At 41.0% G+C, this 22,699-nt stretch overlaps 2 protein-coding genes across 3 annotated transcripts in view; both read right to left on the reverse strand.

The window, feature by feature from the left end:
- The window catches only part of numbl (NUMB like endocytic adaptor protein), an 84,632-nt gene extending 76,370 nt beyond the window's left edge, over positions 1-8,262 (reverse strand). Inside the window, exon 1 of the mRNA XM_074680022.1 lies at positions 7,874-8,262. The gene's annotated coding sequence lies outside the window, so the exon portion shown is untranslated. The remainder of the gene's footprint in view (positions 1-7,873) is intronic.
- Positions 8,263-11,118: 2,856 nt separating this feature from the next.
- coq8b (coenzyme Q8B) lies at positions 11,119-22,165 on the reverse strand. 2 transcript variants are annotated; one of them, XM_074679819.1, is made up of 16 exons: positions 22,041-22,165; positions 21,318-21,496; positions 21,038-21,167; positions 20,295-20,503; positions 18,979-19,045; positions 18,372-18,446; positions 17,851-17,970; positions 17,145-17,230; positions 16,813-16,953; positions 16,648-16,729; positions 16,092-16,185; positions 13,930-14,071; positions 13,244-13,351; positions 13,058-13,123; positions 12,740-12,826; positions 11,119-12,401 (listed from the first exon to the last, which is right to left on the reverse strand). In XM_074679819.1, coding segments are annotated over exons 1-16 (1,893 nt in total). In that variant the 5' UTR covers positions 22,042-22,165; the 3' UTR covers positions 11,119-12,095. The 2 variants fall into 2 exon arrangements, with proteins under 2 accessions (XP_074535920.1, XP_074535919.1); XM_074679818.1 differs by having other exon boundaries at positions 21,038-21,170.
- Between the last annotated feature and the right edge of the window lie 534 nt (positions 22,166-22,699).

A 22,699-nucleotide genomic window follows, 5' to 3' on the forward strand; every position in this document is an offset into this window, starting at 1 on the left:
AGAACTTTGACTATGCCACCATGAGTACGGCTGAAGCTAAAAGTTTCTTAAAGTTTTTTTTCAATACTTTCACACAGCTCAGTTTGATCTAACACAGTCAAAAGCATCTTTCATACAGGGGGGGGGAAGAGATAAGTCTCCACATCTCCCTGCTTCAGTTTACCTTTGTGGTTGGAGGATTCATATTGATCGGCAGCGTCTGTTATAGCCACATTCTAAAAAGGTCAGGTATTTTGGGGCACACACCTGAGAATTAGACAGGAAGTCAAACATGCCTGTATGCTAAGCTGCAGTCTGAAACAGGGAGGAATTGGAAGCGTGGCTGAATCAGAGATGAAAAATAAAGCTGCACAGCATCAAAGATTTGAATCAACAGGTTTGGGTTATATTTTGTACACTGTGCTATTAATAAAAAAAGTTTTTGCAACAAAGATAATCTACTCAAAGCTCTTGGGGGAACTTTCCATTCCACCCATGTGTCAATCTACAACATCTCTTGTCTGTCACTATTCTCTATTCTTTACTTTGGTATGTCCTTTAAGAGGCTTTGTTGTTGATCTCAATCTGTTTTGTGACCAGTTTAAGTTCCTCACAGGAGCTTTAGTAACAATTAATTGATGCTATGGCTACAAATGGATGGAGATGTTTACTGAATAAAGTCAAACATATGATTTCTCAAAGGGATAGATCTTTAACCAGCCTCATGTTGCATTTTGGAGTTTTCAAGTTTCCGACATCACAGTGGGAATTAAATTATGGAAACAAAAATGTTTTTTAAAAAAGTGTTGATTTTGGCACAACATGTGGACAAAGACATTCATCTTTTTTGTTTTTCTTATGACAGTCAAACATATCTCTCTCACACACACAATGTCAACCTATACTTAATAAATTAACAGTGCAGTGCAGTTTTCATGGCCAGTATTCAAATGCTTGCATATTTCAGTAACTAAACACAATCTCGTCAATGTTAACTAATGAGTCAGTCAAACTCATACTACAGATTGAATGCAGTATGAATTACTTGTCGATAAGCTTCAGAGGGAGAATTCAGATAAGCAGATTTTTGGGGGTGACCGAGTTGCAATCTGGTTTAACACTATGAAGTGAACACGGAAGTGATAAGAACTGTGTTTCCTCAAGATTCCACTTAAGGCTGCTTGCAGAAAACCCAGAAACCACATCCACACCAAGTCACACAGTTAGGGTCTGGATACCTCTTTTTCTCCATCGGCACACACTGTACAGGGGAGAATTTTATTTCATAACTTTTTATTTTCAAGCCATCAAAGTTAGGACTTGTGCCCATATAAAGTTTATATCTGACTTTAACTTGCTGTCTGTAAAGAGGCTAAAGGCTCATCTCTGTACTTCATCCCAATACAAGAGGAGTTAGGGTGAGTTCAGCCACCCCCACCATGGGCCCTGTCAACAGGTGGGGTCAGGAAGACTGGAAACCACAGTCACACCAGGCCAGAAAAACAGACTTTTAGGGCATTAAAAAATTTACAGCCTGGTTAAAAGTAACAGGGCAAGTCTGGATAATTTCATTATTAACACACACTGTATGGAGGGTGAATTTTATTTTTTTACTTCAGCAGTTTAGAACAGTGGTCCCCAACGCCGGGCCACAGACTGGTACCAATCCGTGGATCAATTGGTACCGGGCCACACATAAAAAATTCTCCACTTACATGATTTTGATTAGATTTATTGTCTGATTATGAACAATGTTTTAATTTAAAAAATGACTCATACTTGACGCCAAACCCCCAAGCTAGCAAAATGGATGAAAAAACAAATATCATTGGAAAGTTTCTTTAGGCAGGGTACAAGAGCCAGTGAGGAGACAAAAGAAGAGGCAGTCCGTGAAAATATTGTCTGACATTTAACTGGTCCGTGACGCAAAAAAGGCTGGGGCTCGCTGATTTAGAAGATACTAGGTTCACAAGGTTATCCAATCAAAGGTGCAGCTCAGTCTTGTGGAGACCTCACTTCGAGCCAAGCAAGATGAAGTCCATTTTTTTTTACAGTTTATTGTTTAGGGCCGGATATAACACTCCTTTAAACTACATCTACAATATGATATATTGTATGTATATAACGCACAGACTTACAGGTGTGGCAAAGTCTGATTGTACGTTGGAGGAAGTAACGGAGGCATAATGAGGTTCTCGCAGGGGAAATGGAAGGACACCGCTGTGTAAGTGTGCACGTTTGAGTGTGTGTATCTGGAGCTCCCGCCCTGTGTTGCGTGAAATGACTTTTATAGGAGGGACTCTCATATTCAGTCACTGCAGAGTTCAATGTGTAAGCACAGGATTTTGTTACAGTCCTGTTGCAGGTTTGCAAAGATGAGGAGCAGGATTAATGTTGTTTGTGCCACAGAAGGGAGTCATAAAGTAGTGATGCAGTGAGTCAAACTGACACAGAATATCAACATTTGTAGATGTTTGGTGAGGGTGTGATGGTACTCACAGTACTCAGGACTATATAAGTCTTTTGGTGTCGATATTTTGCCCCAACACATTTTGTAGAAGTTGTGACAAAGCAGCGAATAAGTGTGATCACAGTGCAGGAGGACATGTGGGTTTAAAAGCATTCTCTCTCACACATTCACTGTGGGAACAGGCTGTAATTTGGGACAAACCTAGTGAAAACAATTGACAAAAGCAAGCAAACACTGGCTGAAAACTTGGAAAAAGGAATAGATCAAACCAGACCCTGAGGGAGCGGTGTGCTGTTCAGAAGCTTGTGCTTTTTTTATTTTCCTTTTCTAGCGTTTCTTTCAGTTTTTACTCACACATGAGCCTCACTGAGCTGTTGCATCACAGCCTCCACTGCTAAACAGGCTGAAATAGGTCATCACAGAATGATAAATCAAGAGATGAGACGAATAAAAATGCGACCCCAGCTACTCCAAGTGACAGTTATTAGTTGCAATGAGCGCTCCGCTTGGAGTTGGTGCTGCCAAGAAGGACCCATTTCCACTTTCCTTGTTATCTGCAGAGAAAAACGCCACTGAAGCAAAGAAATAAAGTGCTGATCGCCAGGGAAACAGGCGCACAGACACACACGCACTTTCACACGTCGCCAAACACAGAGTAAAAAAAACAACAACAAATTGCTGTCTTCACACATGAGTGTCCACTAGATAGGCATTCAAATCCATTGTTCCAATCATTCATCAATCCAGATCAACATAATACACGGCAATAAAAGCTCACAAACAGACACGTAGATGACACTACACGTCCGTCTGTGCACTGCGAGCATGCCATTAGCGTGTGCAGTAATGGAGGCAGATGAGGGAAAGGAGTGGTTGCATTTAACTAGCCTGCAGTAATCAGATAACTCCACTCAGCACATATTGAAGGCACTTAGGCATCAGACAGAGGGGTGTGTGTGCGTGTGTGTCTGTGATGGTGTGAGAGAAAAAGACAGGGAGGTAGAATGACATAGACGTAAATGTTAGGAGACAAGTACATCTTCTGTGTCGCAGGTTCTGCGCTGACTAACACAATCACATCCAATGAGGAGTTTCTGCCAAAAACTACGACGGCAAACAGAGAACAAATGCTTTCCAGCGTCTCTGTTCACACTTTTTCCCTCCCTCCTGTTCCATCCATCTCTCTCTTGTTCTTTTCTCTTACTGCTCTGTGTTTATCCTCTGCAGCTTCTATCATTCTCTCAGCCTCTTCTAACTCCTGCTCCTCATCACCCTGCTCGGTCTGTAAAGCACTTCCTCTTTCCACCACTCATCTCCTCATCCTTCCTCTCTAACCATCCTCTAAGTGCCTCCAAGCTCATTATCATACTTTATTTCTTTAATTAATCCCACCAGCAGAAATAGAATTATGAAGTCAATTTTCAGGTTGTAGTTGCAGGGTTTGGTTTCATCAATCACACCTACTCCACACAACTTGTAACCGTTACTTTTTGTGCTTGTGCTCGCCACACCCTTTAAAGACTTGTTCACCCTTTAAACTGGAGAAAACTCGGACCTGCTGTCCATTAAAGAGTCTGGAGGTCAGAGAGGCTCTGAGGGAGCCCAGCGTGGCTGCTGGTCATATCAGGGCCGGGCCTGGAAGTGGAGCTGCTTGTTTAGCAGACCCACCCTGACCGGCACAAAGAGGGGAGAGACGCCCTCCTCCAACACCAGACAGCACCCTGATTGGCCAGCTGGATGACCTTTGATCCCCCACTGTATTGTGGTCTCAGCTGCGCCAACCCTCCCCCTTGTGAGTGTGTGTGTGTGAGTGTGTGTGTGTGTGCGTTCATGTGTCAAACAAAAAAAAGGCACGTCCTAATGCAGCAATCAGAGCAGTGGAAAGGGGGAAGTGGTCTAAGGGGAAATGGAGTGTGTGTGTATGTGTGTGTGTGCACTTATGAGTGTATTGCTGTGTAGATGGATGTGGTGTAATTATGTTCTAGTTGAGTCTGACTTGCAACAGTGATTAGCTTCATAACAGCCCATTTATATCCAGCAGCGCTCTGGCATGGACTTCACACGCTTGCATCTCTCGTCTATCTTAACTTTGGCCTACACTTGAACCCAAAACCAAAGTGTTTGGTCTTCATCAAGTTTCAGACTCAAACCAAGTCCTATTGGCCTTTACCCCGAGCACTTGGCCTGAACGAGATGTACTTTCGCTCACAATCAGATGTTTGTCATTCTGCAAATCAAACCTTTGTGTCTTCATTAAAGCTCAAGATTTGAAACTTATCATCTTCCAGACCCAGATGGTCATCTTTTGGTCTAGAGCTCAGACCAAACTGGCTACTTAAAGCCCAAAGTCGGCATTTTAGTCCCTGAGTTGCGATCAAGTCTGTATATCTTCAAGTCCAAACTTTAAACCAACAACTGTTAAGTTTTAGCTCCAGTCCAACCCTGCTTCTCATTGGCCCTAGCTTAAGGCTGTATTCAGACCAGAAAAGTCCTTTGGTCCACTTGTTTGGTCCGGACCAAAAGCGGACTTTATTTTTTTCGTTTGGTGCAGATTGTATTCAGATTGTACTTTTTGTAAGTGGACTATATTCTGTAAACACATCCACGTGTGTGACGATCAGTGCTCTCATTGGACAGCACTGACAAAGGCGGCACACAGAATACAGACCCGGAAATGGAGGTAAACATGTGAGTTTGTGCTCTTATTAGAGCTGAAAATCATTTTCAGTTTCAAGAGCAGCTCCTTCAAAGAAGGGTTAACAACACCGTTTACAATTTTGGAACAGCGAAGACGAATGCACGCAGCAAGGAGACGCTATGCTCTGCGTGTCCTGACCCACAACATGCTAGCAACAGCGTGGCTAAACAGAAGATAGAGGATCAGGTATGAACCAAAGACGGTTAGGTTACGGTGGCTTTATAGGCCCAAAAGGTGCATGTATCCTGTAGTTAGTTCAGATGGACCTTGGTTTGTATTCAGACCTGCACCAGAGAACCACGAACCGTACCAGAGTTTGTTTGGAAGCAGACCGAGACCACCTCAAAAAGTGGGTCTCAGTCCGGTTGTTTGGTCTGCACCAGGGTTTGTTTGTGTCTATTCACACCTGCATGGAAAGTCCGCACCAGCGTGGGAAACGAACCCTGGTCCGTTTAAAGTGGACCAAACAGTCCAGGTCTGAATACGCCCTTAGACTAAACCTGACTTTTCTTCTTCAAACTTAGGACTAGGGCTGAACAATTAATCGATTTGAAACTGACATCGCAATTTAATAGTATGCAATTTTCAAATAGCTAAGGCTGCAATTAGGAAAAAAAAGTTTAATGTACACAGACCAATATACTATCTTTTACTCATTCTTCATTAAAACCAGCAAAAGTCAAAATGCTGTTTTTTTCTGGTAAAAAAAAAAAAAACTCCTGTGAGCTACAAAGATCCATAGAGTAGAATGATTGTGGCAGGCAGAGCCATACCCCTTGTAAACTTCATTCTGTATGATTTGTTACTCTTGCTGACAACAGGAGGCCAGTAAAATTTCAGAGTTCCTTTTTTTTTCAATAAGGAAGTCCAAAAAAAGACTTGTTTGAATGTTAGCAGTATCCTTTGTTGTGTTGGCCTTGCTACAGATTGACTTAAAACTTGTGTTTAGTGAACAATGCAGAAGATAAGCATCCCCCTAAAAAATTGTTCGCTAAATCGCAATCGCATTGTTGGTCCAAAAGAATCGCAATTAGATTATTTTCCAAAATCGTTCAGTCCTACTTAGGACCAAACCAGCCAGCCTCAGAGCTATCCACCACCATACAGAGCAGACCTCTTGTAACTTATTTGTATGTTAAAATAAAGTAACCTTCATTTACTCTCATTTGAACATCACATTTTGCGCCTCAGTAACACCATCTTTATCTCACAATCCAGACTACATCTGGCCACCCTTTGACCCTGCTTACCTTTCCCAACTCTGCCTTTTAACAACCCAAGCTGCAAAGTCACACAGAGATCCTTCTAGCCCCAGCTCTTGATGAAAACCAGGCCTAAACTACTTTCATCTGTAACCTCATCCTTAGCCTCACAGCACCTTAATCCAGCCCATTGTTCACACATTTGTCCATCTCTGGTGCTAGGTTTCAGTCTGGACTTAGCCTTTCTCTAACCCCAGCTCTAGACATAACCTCTCATTTACCCGCTCCTTCTATGACTGGACTTAGCCTTCCCCCTACCAAATGTCAGACCACATGTAGGGATTCTCAAAACCTGGTTCTGGGTCTGACCTTGCACTCCAGCCCCGGGCTGAGCTTTCTCTGAAGGTGGTCCAGGGATTGTGGGCTGAAACACATTAGTCCTGCACTTACTGTCTTCATAATACACCGTCATGTGACTCTTTCTCTTGGTCTCTCTTCACAGGCGGTGGGTCAGGGTAGACCACCCTCTAACAGCATGACTGGCTGTCTGAGGAATGCCATGTCATGGAACAGATGGAGCTCCTCAGACAATAGAGCCGCATGCATTAACTGGGCCTATATATGCAGGCATGTGCCAAGGGAGGAAAGAAGTGAGTGCATCAGAGCCAATGTGTCCAGAGCCACAGCTTTCTCCTCCTTTTTACTGGGAATCTTCCATTTCTGTCTGGGAGCAATAACTGCAACATTTTTTGGTGTAAAAACGAAGAAGAAGGCCTTTAAAGGAGTTGAAAATGATGCAAAACACACTGTGATCAAGGTCGCATGATGCAATGGAGCAGACAAGGATAATCCTGCAGACTAATGATTATGGTCGTAAATTTATTCAAACTGAGGGCGCGTGTTTCAGGGGCCATGCTGTCCCACAGAAAACACACACCAACACCACAAACCCACATCCACTGATTTCACAATAATCTACGTGATTCTCCACGGATCAGTCGATTACCTCATTCCCACGCCAGTAATGACGCAGTAACGTCAGTTCCATACGTTAATGGGTGTTAAGAGCAGTAATAATGAGCCATTTATCTCCGTTATGAGCCAGTAAAGTTAGAGGGTTCATTTCAGCATGGCAACACGGGAGAATCTAACGCCACATTCAAGTTTAGAGTTGTAGTTTCATTGTAAAAGCCAATCAGATTTCTTTTTCAGTTGTTTCTCTTTGGTAAAGCTTCAGGGATGAGATCCGCTATCAAAGGCTGGAGCTGCCACATTTCATTCATATCACACATATGGGCCCACTGGCGAGACTCTGACCCACAAGAGCTGCACTTGTATTCAAATATCACAATCACCCACAAACTCGCAAATCAGTGATATAAGAAAGATCCGAGAGGATCAAGCACTTCTCCGTGGTGGATTCATTCATTATAGAGGTATTTATGACCGGCTCTCTAAATAGCCTAACCCTGGAAGAGTCAGTAAACAGGGATGCCAGATTGGACGGGGAAACAGTGAACTCACCCAAGAGAACGACGGATGATCGGCTCCCCGCTCCTCCTCGGAGTAAATCCAGGACCCCGGACAGAAAAGATATTGTACACCAGAATAATCTGCAACGGGTAATTTCACAAAATCCTTCTCATCCGCACTGGGGAAGCGATGTATGGAGGCGATGTGGAGCCGCAAATCAGCCAGGTCGCAGCGCACGCACACGCGTAAACACAAACACACACCAAATTAAAAAAGAAAGATTCAAACAACGATTCGGGGGAGATTTCGGTGGGATTGGTGTATCTGTAGTAATCTCGGATGCTTTGGTTGTTGACTGTGCACTTACTGGGCTGCTTCCTCCGGCTCCACCCGCTAACCCAGCCTTCCCAGTGCGCCCATTGGCACAGACGGCCGGACATGCAAATCCACTCTCCCCATTGATGTTTTCCAGAAACGAAAAAAAAAAGAGAAGAAAAAAGCAAGGCTCTGTCTCAGGCGCTCCACTGCGCCACCGTGCGGCAGCTCAGCCGCAGTGTTCATACATTTACTCCAGTCATCCCTGAAGGGAAATTCCCCTCTGCTTTCAGAGAGTAGCCTAGTTTCTGGGACAAACTGGACAGCAGAAGAGAGGAAGGGAAGTGTGCCTTGCTCTGAGGGGCTTTGTCAGGTTATAGGCTCTGCAGGATGCCTCTGTGGTTTTTAAAACAGTCCCACTGGATATCACAAAGCGAGGAAAAGTTTTTACAGAAATGAATACATCCTAATGACTAAAACTAAGACTGATGGTCCTACTGTCTGGCCTTTGGCTCATTTCATGTGGAGTCATTCATTTGTTTTAGTATTTGTTTTACTTAAGTGGTCCAGATATGTCACATGAAATGTTGATATTGATTTTGTTAAGGAAAATTACTGAATACATTAAAGAAACAAGGAAGGAAAGAAAGAAAAAGGAAACCGTGGAATTAAAAGTCCCTTTACCCTCGAATATGCGCCTTTTTTGTTCCTTCCCCTCCAAAGTTGGCCTTCACTCTGCAGACTGAAGTTATGGTGCAGCATTTGACTCAAGCAGTCTGTTTTCTTCTGATTTTATCCCACAGGTTTCTTTTTTGGCCTAGATGTGCATCAGTTAAGTTTTGCAAATGGTTCAAATGCCAAAAAGGTTTGATTGAAAATGCACAGAAAAGAAATGTTTTCCATTGAAATCTATTTTTCCTAGGGTTTTATAGAATGCTAGTTAAGATTTAAACTTGTGTTACTATGCTGGAATAAAATAACAGCTCCATCCAACTCTGAAAAAACTCTTAACTAGCACTACTCTCTATCTATACAAATCTGCAAGCACATTTTGAAGCTATTTAAGACTTGACTTTAAAATCTAAAATGACAATCTGTTTCTAATTAAGAGAATAGGGCTGAAATAAACATTTCTATGGAATCCCAGTGGTCATTTAAGTTTACAAACTAACAGTAAAGCCTCGTAAAAGAAGGCAGATCAGCTTTTATAATGAAGGAGTCATAGCCTGCCAACTGTCCCTTAATGATCCCACTGTGGTCCCAGTTAGACCTTTACTCTAAATTTGTTTTACATTCATGAAAATGAGTTAAATATAAAGTTTTCTCAGGGGAAACATTTACATGTATATGATCTGGATTTGGTAAAAAGAAACCATCCTAAATGAAAAAGCCTGACAATGAGCAAAGAAGAGCTGACAAACTTAATCCAGCTGCTCCTCACACGCAGAGAATGGCTCCAACTTTCCATTGCGTGAAACTTCAAGAGAAGAATGTGCCTTTTCTTCTCTCCACATGTGCTGCACTTATTAACCGTGGCTGATTCCCAAAACTGGGAAAAAGTAAACTGTGATGCTGTTGAAGTGCATCAGGGCCTGCCTCACAGCAGCTGGGCTGTGCACCATCACAAAGCTTGGTGGAGGGACTCTAACAGCACGCGCTAATGGAGGTACAGTGAAAGGCTGCATCTTTCTCCATCAGGTTTTAATGGTGCCAGAGGAAGCCTCACATCTCTCCTCCTGTGGTGTGTCTCCTCCAGCCTGCAGACAGCTCTGAAGGGCTGTAATGCTTTATAGACAACAAAAAAAGAGACAGCACAGCCTTGATACAAAAATAGTTCCCAAACTGACACATCAATGCCACCATTAGCTGAGGGGTAACATTTTTGGGAGCTGAACATGATGCTAAACGGTCAATAAAAGAACAATGAAGGAGGAGAATGAGGTCAAACATGGCCCCCAGCCAATGACATCCTCCAAAGAGGCCTGAGACTGAAATGGAAAGATCAATACAGAGAGGAGACGGTCCTTGGCTTTCCGCTCTGTTTTGACACCTGCCAGTAAAACGCAGTTACTGTTGCATATGAATCCCTCATGTTTTATTGAATGAAAAAAAATGCATTGCATACATTTCTGTCATTAAGACATTTTCTGTAACAAAAAAGACTGACAGTGTTCATTCAACAGGAGCTTGTTTTTGCTAAATTTACAGTACATGACAAACCAGGATGTGTTCACCAATCCTTTTAATAATCTGCTTTAGTCATCCCTCTTACAAACAGCTTCATTTCTGCCAACTCATCCAGCAGCACGCTGAGTCTTCATAACAGGATAGAGAGAAGCAGCATGAGACAGGCACACAGGACTTGTTATGTGTCCTTAAGGCAGAAAGATATTCATTGTCTTGGAAACATGGGTGGCCTTGGTGTCAGGGTGAAAATTCGTCAGGGTAACACCTTACACCGCACAGTATACATGCTGACTGTCAGTTAACTAGCTGCTTATTTGCATTCACATTATAGAACTTTGGCTTTTTATGGCTTTAAAACTATGTATTGTTGCTTTTTTAAAGCAGTAAATTGACAAATTAGGAGTCAGTATATCACTAATAAGTACATATTTAACATGGGTACCTCAGTATAAAGTGTTAGGATGGCGTATTAGGGCCACTAGGTACACCCAGGTACACCCCGGACTGGTCGCCAGTCAATCACAGGGCTAAAGAAATTCAATAAATAAATACATTTTCAAGGAAAAAAAAAATAGAAAAAAAATTGTAGTTTTTTTTTCTTGAAACATTATTTATTTATATATTTATTGAATAAATAAATACATTTTCAAGAAAAAAACAGTTTTTTTAAATTGAAAACGTATTTATTTATTGAATTTCTTTAAATAAAAACATTGATTTATTTGAAAAAAAAAAAAACAATCTATAAATAAATTAATTTAAAAAAAAAAAAAACTATTTTTTTTTCGTTTTTAATGTCACAAATTTTTCGGTTTTATAAAGTCGCAAGTTATGACTTTATAAACTTGTGCATTTGCAAGTTTATGCTGCTTTCTTCTGAAGAGCCCCACAAGTGTCTTTCCACAGTCTGAATGTATATGATAATACAATGACTCTTGGCCAAAACTTGTGATGTCTTGTTATTGCTGAGTTCAACTCAAAATTACAATCTGAAATCTCTCAATTTGGTCCATCTTGCCATTAAGTAGCTTCATAACAGTCTACAAATCCAGAGCTATGTATAAATCTGAGAAATCTAAATTTACTTGTCTATAAAGTTGTAAATTTGCGTAATTTTTTTAGTTCAAAAAGTCATACATTTGTGACTTAACAAACTCGAAAAATTTCAGGTTTATTTTCACAAAAAATATTAATTAATATATCTTAGTGGCCCTAATATGCCGTCGTAAAGTGTTACCAAAGCCAGGTTTGATTTATTTTAGCCACAGCACAAAAGGAATGTACAGCATATGTTGTCTTTGGAGGGACTGCACACAGAGTCTACAGGCTGGATGTAGATCAGTACGTTTTGTTGTGACAGAGGGATGTAACCCAGGTGTCACTGTGATCAAACACACGCCAACACTCAGAATAGATTAAATAAATCATCTCTTCAGTAATTACACAGATTAAATCCACATTACTATAGTTAGGCTTCATTATATATCCTTTATGGCACAGTTTATACCGTCATTTACAGAGTGATCAGCAGCCAGGTCATCGCTGAAGCACTTATGTTTGTTGGTTCAAGTGAGTGAATGGAGACAGGAAAAGAGAGTCGAGCATGCCTCTGGTTGGAGTTTGTCATCATTGTCAGTCACAGATGGACATGGTGCGGGGAGTCTGATGCAGTCTTCTTTCAGATCAGGAACTCCATGATTTTATTCCCCTGTCCATGTCTACTCTGAAAAAGTCTCTGACATTTTGCGACAGTGATTTTATCCCTCAGTGTCTACACTGCGGCCTGCGCTGCCTGCTTCACCTGCCTCCGCTGGTTGTAGGCGTTGTACACATCCAGGAACATGTCTTTGCACGCTATGCTAGCCTTAAGTTTGGAGCAGATGAGGAAGGAGCCAGCCATCTTGCGATGGAGGGAGTATGTCTCCTCGGGTGGAGGAGTGAGGCGATGGCGTAGCATGACGGGGATGAGGCTCTGGATGCGTTGGGTGGTGCTCTGGGTGCCGAAGTCAAAAGGCTCAGAGGAGGCAAAGGCTTCACCGAGGATCATCACTGCCTCTACGTGGGCATCTGCGAAGGCCTGGTGGAGGAAACAGAGAGGCGTTAAAAAAAAACTGTGTACAAAATAATCAATGTTTATTTCAAATCTCATCGCTCATAAAATAGTGTGAGTTGAACAGTTTTGGTGATCATTAAAAGTGTTTTCAAACATCCTGCATTAATCCACTCAAGGATACAGAAGCTTTTTGACATGCCTCTTTACAAAGATAGTTTAAGAGAAGAAGAAAACATGGATCCTGTTCAGGGACTGACACTGAGGTAAGAGGACACATTAATTTGAAGAAGACAGAGGAGACAGAGAAGGATAAACCATATCAAAAATAAATGAGCAAAGAGGCAGCGACTAAAATACCTCACCTTGGCCTCGAAGCCTGTCAGAAATTTCAGGTCCTTGGATTTGGAGAGAACAGTGGCACGATCACCCACAGAGGCTGCGTGCACCACCTGAACAGCAACAAAGAGATGATATAGATGTGGTCATCATGTTTATTTTAAGAGCCCCACTTTAAAACTGTGCTTGACTGAAGTAGCTGCAAGTAGCTGAATGTGGGTGTGACTGTGTTGGACAGCTGTAGCAAAATCTAGCCCGAGACTTTTCATAATTCAGAGGAATCCTGTATAAATCATGCTCTGAGGTTCACTGTCTGGTGCAGTATAAATTTAGACTCAACATACCTGAATGTAGTCATCTGTGAAGGATTCTGGGTAGCTTCTGCAGGCACCAAAGTCCAACAGAACAACCTATAGACAACATGTAATTACTGGAGATCTGCAGCATCAAAGGTTTAGCTTTTGGTAGAAACATTTATTGAAACTAATTCAACAATTAGTTAAAAAACCTCTCAGTCAGACCCTCCTCACCTTGTTAGTGTCTGAGTTGTAGAAGAAGTTGGCCCAGTTTGGATCCGTCTGCATGAACCTGAACTCAAACAGCTCCCTGAGACACAGCTGAAGGATATTGAAACAGATCTGCAGGCAAAAAGAGGAGAGAGGTTTTAGTTTACTGGCACAGTGTAATCGTCCAATATCTCATACTGCACACTCTCACTTTCGCAGGTGCAAACTTACAATGGAAGAGTATATTTTACAGTTCAATTTACACTACCAGAGTCATTTTTCACACTTTGTCTGAGGTCCTGCGGCCTAATTTTCAAGTACATTAGCTGTCCCAGGAGCTGGGCTGTGAATGTTTACATGTTGCAGCATTTGAGCTACAACTGGTTGCTACATTCAAAGGGTCTAGATCAAGTTTTCTATGCAGCATGCTCATCATGACCTTCATATTCCAAAATATTTCCTGATTCCGGCACTTCAACTTATAAAATCTGGTTCATAATTCCTGGATTTTGGTGGATATAGGACTTAATGCTTGAGAGAATACTCTGAAATAGTTGTGCATTTGCAAAATCTTCTCCTAAGCCTCAAATTCCTGAAGATTCAACCAAATTCCCCTGTTGTCTCAAGCTCCAGTGCATCAATCATACTGCAGTGATATTAAGAAAATTCCAGCACAAATAGAATTCATGTGTGTGAGAACAGACCAGTACCTGGTTCCTGGTCTCCTGGTCAAGGTCTACACAGCTGTCCAGAGGGACTCCCTGTACCAGCTCCATGGCCAGCACCCTGCGGCCTGAAAGCTCATCAATCACCTCAGGGACCTGGAAGTACTCATCTCCCTCCAGCAGAGACCTGAAGGACAGACACAAGTGGTCATGAAAATTTAAAAGCAACAAAGTCATGGCTAAAATCCATAATAATAGACCACAACTGGTGTTTTTATTTATGGTACAAAGAGTGAGCCGTTAAAAGGATCCCTCTTTCCAAAAACAGACTGTTTGTATTTATATCAGTACAAATCAAAGCTCCTTTGATACGACCTACAAAAGCAAACACCACCATCCTCTTGTGATTCCACTTGTACTCGAGCACTGATGACTCAGACATGAGCGTTGGTTGCATCAGGACTCAGACGAATGAGAGGAGCACTCAGATTATTTATTGATTAAGACTGATTTATTGTTTTGTGTCATTTTTCTCTAAGGCTCTAAAAACGGACCAAGTTTATAGTTAATGGCCTAAATTTACCAGCATGTGGTTTCTTATCTAGTTCAGCAATAATTTCAGCTAGGATGCCAGGAAATAGCTACAAATTGAGTTTTGCTTTCAAAGATTTTACAGTAACAGCAAACAAGAGCAAAGCAACAAGCTCTTCCTTTACTGTTGATGACATTTCTGTTAGAAACTACTTAACTGCTACATCAGCTGTAATTTATGCTTTGTAAAAAAAAAAAAAAGCTGCCAAATGATGCAAAATTCACTTTTACATGGATCACTGCAGCAGTTTGCTCCTTCACTAAGGCTATAGTTCACTCCCGATGAAGGTACTGGTCCAAGATAGAACAAAGTGTTTGTGTTGCTCTGACATTTGACCAGCTAACGAGTTTTCATATTGTTTAGTGAGTATTTCAAATGATATGAAGTTTCTGTTTTGAATAATATGTTCAAAATGCTTGATACATTTATTATTCCACCAAGTAAAGTTGATCATTTTATTTTTTTTGTAAGATGTCAGGGTTGTTTTAGATGGGTGTGATCTTACAAGGAATGAGTGAAGACTTGGTTAATTTAAGAAACTCCCACCAGGCAGTAAGAGTGAAATTAATGTTGATTTTTTTTTTTTTAACATTTATGGTGTTTAACAGTTGAGCTAATAAATGGCAGAAGGTCAAAAACTACTGTTCTCCCCATCAACTGTACTTTCAAGAATAATCAGAAATTAATCTAAATTCAGGGAATATTAAATACTTTTCACTTTACTTTTAAAAACATTTCCCTTGTCTTTCTGAACTAATAAAACTAAATCATGTCCAGCTTTTTAAAACAATTGAGGATGACCTCATGCGGTGGACATCTTTACCCATATCACTCATGGGGAGAGTTGCCACCATTAAAATGATGGTTTTACCTAGAGTAAACTATCTGTTCTCAATGATCCCCACCAAACCCCTTTCCGCCTGGTTTAAATCGTTAGACTCAGTCATCAATAAGTTCCTCTGGAAAGCCAAACCTCCACGTATCAGCTTAAGAACTCTACAAAAGACTAAAAACAATGGTGGTTTGGATTTGCCCGATTTTCATCTCTATTTGCTGTAGGTGTGTGCTAACCATTTCACTTCAGATTGCTTTCTTAACGAGGGACAGACAGTACGGTTCAGGGTTCACTGCAAACCTGGAGATGAAGCACTGATCAATACAGACTGTCTGTGACATGGCTGCATCCTCGGGAGCTGTAGGTTTGATCATTTTATGCGACTTTGTTAGCATATCAGCCTGGTGAATGTGTTTTTAGCACCATGGCTAACAGGGTTAGCTGCACTGTGACAAACATGCTACGGTGAATGATATTGGCTGGCAATCAAGAGAAATTGTGTAAATACACCTAATTTGAATAAATCTTTATGGTCATAGTTCTAATTCGAATGCCTGTGACTTCTTTTCGAGCTGTTTTCTTTGTAGCATTGTCTTGTGTCTTTGTGCCCCTTACTGTTTCTGTTTCTGCTGTGGCTTTGTTAAACAAACCCTGTGGTACTTCTGAAAATCAAATGATCAATCAAAGCCCTTACAGATATGATCCTGATTTATCAAAGCTGATGCTGTGTGCAGCACTGAAGTAAACGGCCCCTTAAGGTGTGAGTTCAGGTGTACCTACCGGAACTTCTTCGCACACTCTGCTTCCCTCTTGTAGTCACACTCCCATGCAAGCTCCCTCTGAAGGACCTCTAAGCTGCTGTCTGCAAACAGACCTGCAAAACAACACAGAGGGAGGAATTAGCTGAATGTGCAAAGACATAGAGCCTCTGTTATCTTTCTGCAAAGAGCAAGTTCAGGAGTAGTTTGTGAAATTGATACATCATCCTCATTTTCCCTGTTACTGAGTTATGACCTGTAACTATAGCACCACCCCATGGTCAAACTGCAATACTGAGCTTCAATGAGTGATAACAGGGAAACAAATTTAAAAAATGGCTTCTTTCACCCCACATTAAATTATTGCGGAGTTGTTTCATCCTTAAAAAATAAGGTTGGTACTCTTTTCCATAAAATGAAGCTGTTACAAAATCTGCAGGACTTCAACTTTTATGAGAAAACACATGCAATAACCTAACAACAAATCCATATTTCATCCTTACAGCGTGTAGCGGCAGTTTGTTTTACTGGACAGTGGCGTCAGAGGAAAAAATAACATCTATTGATGTATCTGTTACCTTCAGGCAGGACCACGCTCATTTTCAGAACTGACATCAGGTTATTTATGTCACTGTGGATGCTCTCTGCCACTCCAGGGTACTGAGGGAATAACAGACAAAATCAATGCCGGTGGAGATAGATCGAGGTTATTAGTGAGGTAAAAATAGAGCAGGCTTCAATACCTGGATCTTCATGGCAATTTCTCTCCCATCTTTCAAAACCCCATGATGCACCTGGCCGATGGATGCAGCAGCAAATGGTTTATCTTCAAAGGATGCAAGCTTGTCTCGCCAGCCTGGTCCCAGTTCCTCCTCCAGAACTTTCTACTCGGACAAAGCCATGGAGAAAAATGTATTCAATCAAGGTACACTTACCTTTAATTAAAACATACATCCAGACTCACCACTTCACTGACAAGCCAATAAAAAGGGTCAAACGCATTTTTGATCTCATCCAATCAGACCAAAAAATGGCTAGAAAGGTTTTTGACATTACAGACAGAGTGCACGTTTACATTCATCTGCCAGGTAGGCATGAAGTCTGCGCTTTGCCGGACCCTCTCAAAGATCCTCTGCAGCTGGGGGTTGATAAAAGAGTTATCTGAAGGAAAAACAAAGACAAAGATATATTAACTGTAATCTTCAGTGACCATTAAAACGTCAAAGATAAGATTTTAATGTGCTGCCGTTGATATATTGTGGGGAACATTATTGTCTGAAGTGTGATGATGTAGGATGGTTGTAACTGCAGTATTTGAGGGTTAATGTAAAATTGAATCGAGTTGAAAATGAAAATGTTGATTAAACTGGTTTGAATTAGGAGTTTCACTTACAGTATAAATGTTTTAAACTGTGACACGGATTGGTTTTGTTTGAGGTCAGCAGGGTGGGTCAATTAAAAAATGTTGCATCACAGAAATCTGACATTGGTTTTGTTTTGAGAGTAGCTCACATAAACACATAAATGCTATAAGGTGGAAGAACTGAAGGGTATATTTTTGTTGGTTTCCTTGACCATTATATCAAATTCTGAGACTAAAAAGTGTAAAGTTCTGTCAAATCTTCACCATAGTTCCACATTTTGATGTCGCATGGTTGAAAACAAGTGTATATTTAATTTGTATAGACAGCCTTTCTTGTGCCTATCAGAAAAGAAACAGCATGTGATTAAATAAAAAGTGTAAAATAAATTGATGTCACAGGAAAAATAACATTAAGTACCTTGAATGCTGAGCATCTGTCCTATCTTGAGCGCTGCTCCACGAACTTTGCACAGCGTGTTAACTATCCTCTCAGCGTTAGCCTCTGACAGCAGAGGAGAGTCCAACAGGGAACTTGTGTCTACAAAACACAGAAAACAATAAAACATTATACAGGAGTTATTTGAATTGATATAAAGCACAACTTGCCAGAAAAAAAAATACACAGCTCAACCTTTGGGGAATTTAAATGTATTATAGACACATAAAAAGTAAAACAGCAACAAGTGTGATCTGTCTCAGCAGTTACCTCCTTGCTGGTGTAAAACCAAAGCAATTCAGCAACATGACACACTCTTTATTAACCACATTTTACAACCTGTGTGCAGGAGCCTGCTAACAAGTTTGATTTAATGCCTGTCTAGGCTCAGCAGGTGCTGACACATGAGAAACTTCTCCAGGCTGCCCAGCTGTCCATCTTTGAGCTGAATGTGCTAAAAAGCTCAGGCTACAAAAAGATACAAGTGAAAAGAATATCTGTACCTCCTCTCTGTTTGCCTCCAAGTGACTGCTTTGCCACTTCAGCGATGGCACCAATCCCGAGTCCTACAGCCAGGCCTGCAGTGAAGAGACGGACAGACAAGTGGTTTTAAAATTAGAGACACTTAACAGATGCTTGAGGGGAGCGCTGATCTGACACAGCTGCTGCTGCAGCCGCCAGCTCAAGTGAGAATTATTTAATATCATGAGTGTCAGATATTATGATTCATTTCAGTGGAAGAACTGAAAAACATCAACTTTTTTGCATGGCTGTGACACATCGAAAAGACTTTAACATTTCACACAAAACCAACCCTACACTATGCATCAGTGAGCATTTTGTGTTAATCATATTTTAAGAACTAGTTATGATAGAGCTGTAAATATCACTGTTTTGGAGATTTGTTAACGAGGACTTTTATGTTTTTACCCTCCCCTCTAACAGTTCTATTTGCACTGCATTCACTACATATCAATCAGACAGTCATTGCGTTGTAGTTCCCTGTGTTACATTTGGAACAACCTGGAGTGGATCTTCAGACAGAAGTGCAAAAAAGCGCCGAGCCTGATTTGATTTGCAAAAAAAAATAGAAAAGTCAAGTGTCCTTACCCCCAAAATTAACCAGTCTGCTTATTCTTGTGGCTGGTACCTTCCTCTCTCTGGCACGATCACTAAGCTGATGAAAAACACAGTGAGAGAGAGAAAAAAAGAACAATTCAATTAGACTAGATAAAATTATATTTGCTATTCTGGTTCTTTTAAGTTAAATTGTAGTGCACAGAAGAAAAAAATACAGTCTCAAATTTCTCCAGACAGTGAATTTACAATAACACAGCTAGGCCAGACAGTACAGAATAGAATAGAATAGAATAGAATAGAATAGAATAGAATAGAATAGAATAGAATAGAATAGAATAGAATAGAATAGTTTATCCCCAAGGGGAAATTCAGGAGGAGTCCCAACAGTAATAAAGAAAACAAAAGTAAGAAAGTGTATAGAATGGACATGACTCAACTTATAGAATGGGTCTAACTTCTATCCCTTGTTCACATCCTGCAGACCCTTTTGTTAACATAGAACTAATTACATCTGCTCAACATTTATTGTATGATGGAAAACACTCTCGTGGCCTCAGTAGAAATGATGAGAAAGGGATAACTACTTAGGACGTGGTCACACTGGCAAACCGTACTGTGCTTAAACACACTTCAGCCCCAAGCTGCGCTGCAGGGGGGCAATCCTGCTTGAGCACAGCAAGGTTTGGATGGCTAGCGTGACCGGGCCCTTATTCTTTATGTGTTGTATACTTCAATTTATGGCTTCATTTCCCAGGCCATTAATCATGCTTATTGTTTCCTGTCCATCAATTACCTGCTTTAATCTCAACCATAACTCACATAATTGTACTCACCCTTATATTAAGTCATAAGACCATCACCTATTGTAGTACACTTAAAAACTTAACAAACAAGATGTTATCTGCTTGAGTTGGCTATAGATGGAGGATACATTTTCACCCAACCTCCACTTGTACCCTGTTGGAGTCTTTTATGTTTTTAAACCTTTACATGCATCAGCACCTTGGTGCATCTCTGGTGTCTAACATATATATTTCCTCTGGTGGTTAAGGTCTACCTATCAGCTGCGTTTGGTCCTCCAAAAGATAAGTGTCAGGGACCATGTTTGTTTTTTACTTTTTTTTTTATTTTTCTGTTTTTATATCTTCATGTAAGGTGTTCTTACATTTTCAGTAAGTGGTGATATTAAAAAATGTATGTTCTTTATTTTCTTACGCATTTTATTTATATCTGATCTTTCAATGTACTGTGCAGTACTTTGGTGAACTTTGATCATTTTGAAAGATGTGTGGTATAAATGATGCAGAGTGCATTACATTGGATCGAAGTTAGTTTTTTTAACCAACCTTCTGTTTGACAGGTTTACCCACGGACTGCTTTGCCTCCCTGGCTTTCTTGATGTCTTCTGGTGTGAGTCTGCCCACAACTGAGTCATGCGCAGACCTGGTTTGACTGTAGTATCGATGGATGCTGGGGTATGTATGTAGAAACCGTGCACTCTGTCCTGGCCATCCTGCTCCTGCAGGACCAGTCCCTGAGGGACGAGGACCTTCACCTATGGCAGAGAGCACAACAATGTTTTAGTGATAAGATGACTGAACATTAGAGTGAAATACCTAGTCTACTACTGGACTGCGGAGTCTTTTCATGCAGGCTTTTTCGTCTGGCTTCTTATCCAGAAGGAAAAGGAAATATAGAATAAATAATAATGATGAGAAAATTGCACTTTTGATGTTGCCATTTTTATCACACACACACAATTCATGCACCATTTATATATTTTGAGGACTATATTTATTAGCCTGACATTTGTACTTTAAAAACTCTGAGCAGCTACCTCTGTTAGTGTACAGTACTGTTGTGTCTTATTTTTTGATTTTCTGATTTCCAGGGCACAGTATGTCACCTTCTTAAATGCTATGCTGTGTACTTTGAGGTTACAATAAAAATGATTTTGATTCTGATTTTGATTCAGAGGCAGTTGTGGCTCAGGTGGACTCAGTCATTAAAACAAGCTTTACACATGGAAAAGGTCAGTTCATGTAAAAAATACTGTCCCACAAAAGAAACCTCACTAGGCTGCCAATACCTGTTGGCATTTCTGCTGCTGCTCCAGCATCAGTTGGGAACTCAGACCCCATGGCCCATTTGGCTGCTTCATCAGGGTCCACATTCTCCCAACCTTCTGCATCCGGAAACACATCCTCCTGCATTGATTTCTGCTAAAGGCACAGAAGATTTAGAGGAAATTAAACCACAACTACTGAGAGATCAGACGACATTATTGAGCATTTTTATGTTAATTAACATTTAATCTATCATTTGGGGTACAGATAATGTCAATGCCCATCACAAGAAAGAGTACATACTGCACTGCCACCCATAAAGGTGCCAACCAGGCCTTCCACCACATCCTGAGCAGCTTTGACCCCTGCTCCCAGGGAGGAGTTGCAGGCCATTAACCGGAGCTGTTCTCCCTGTGTGGTGACCATAGCAGACCCCACTTTACCTGCCCCTCGCAGCACCTGCATGACTTCTGACAGGATCACTACATGGAGAGAGGTGGAAAGAGAAGGGGGTCAGGTTAAGCTGTTACATGGTGAGAACAAGAGAGAACACAGAGCACACACAGTACCAGACACACCCACCGCACACTGTAAGTTAATATGTTAATGAAGCAGAAATTAAATTTGAAGCTTCTTAGATAATTATAACGTGACTCATGAAACAAGAATTCAGGCATTGAAATTTAACTTTGTGGTGTTTAACCTTGAGGTTGGCTGACTTTTCTCAAGTCGTGCCAGTGTGCAAAAAACACGTGTGGCGTACATTTACAGTAAAGAGACTTACAGTAAAGGGAAAACAAATCCAGCAGCTATTCATAGAAATGTAATAGTTACACTACATTAGCTAGCTGACTAGCTGGCCGCTATATGGTAGTGTCAAACAAGTTGTGTAATGCAAGCATGACTGAAGCCTGAATTCACAGGCTAACTAGCGTTACATCCATTCACCTTTACATGAAGATGTTTCTATTTCAAATGAAAACCAAACCTTATCACAAGAAACACGCTACTATTTCAGTCACTCACTTTTCCTGAAACAGTGTAATCCAGGGTTTACTCGATGGATGTCCTCTTCTACTCTAATGCAAGGTCCTGTTGTCAGTTTTGCAACGCTTCAACACCCGGAAGTTCTACTTTAATTGACATGTCCGAGAAGCAACCATGGTTCGACATTTGATAAGTAGGCGGGACGAAGATGATGCCTAAGGAGGGGTTCACATTTTGACCAATGGAAATACAGAACACCACACGAGGGCCGTGCAAAGTAGGATAATTTGTCCAACCACATCCATCAAAAGGCGGGTCTAGAATGGCTCGACGTCCAATGAGAATTGAGGGGATGCCGAAGCGCTTCATGCACGTGCAGTAAGGTTCTGTTACTAAACAAGAAAGTGGTACTAAAACATATCTTAAAAGCTCGAATACATATAAAGAAAATAGGTTAAATTCAGTTTACACTTATTCACGTTGGTAACTCTGTGTTCTTTATATGTATTTCAGCTCACCCTCGGTCACCTTTTTGTCATTCCACCAACCACTTTTGAGTTTTAAATCTTAACGAAAACATATCCAAATAATAAACAACGATAAACCAAATAGAGACGAGACAAACAAGCCAGATATGCTGTATTTCTGTGGTGTGCAACACGCTTGCATGCATATTCAGTGTTAAGGTAGTAAACAGA

Source organism: Halichoeres trimaculatus, unplaced genomic scaffold, assembly GCF_033239565.1.
Source record: "Halichoeres trimaculatus isolate MK-OKI-2021-1 unplaced genomic scaffold, fHalTri1.1 fHalTri1_scaffold_9, whole genome shotgun sequence".
Taxonomy (NCBI): Eukaryota; Metazoa; Chordata; class Actinopteri; order Labriformes; family Labridae; genus Halichoeres; species Halichoeres trimaculatus.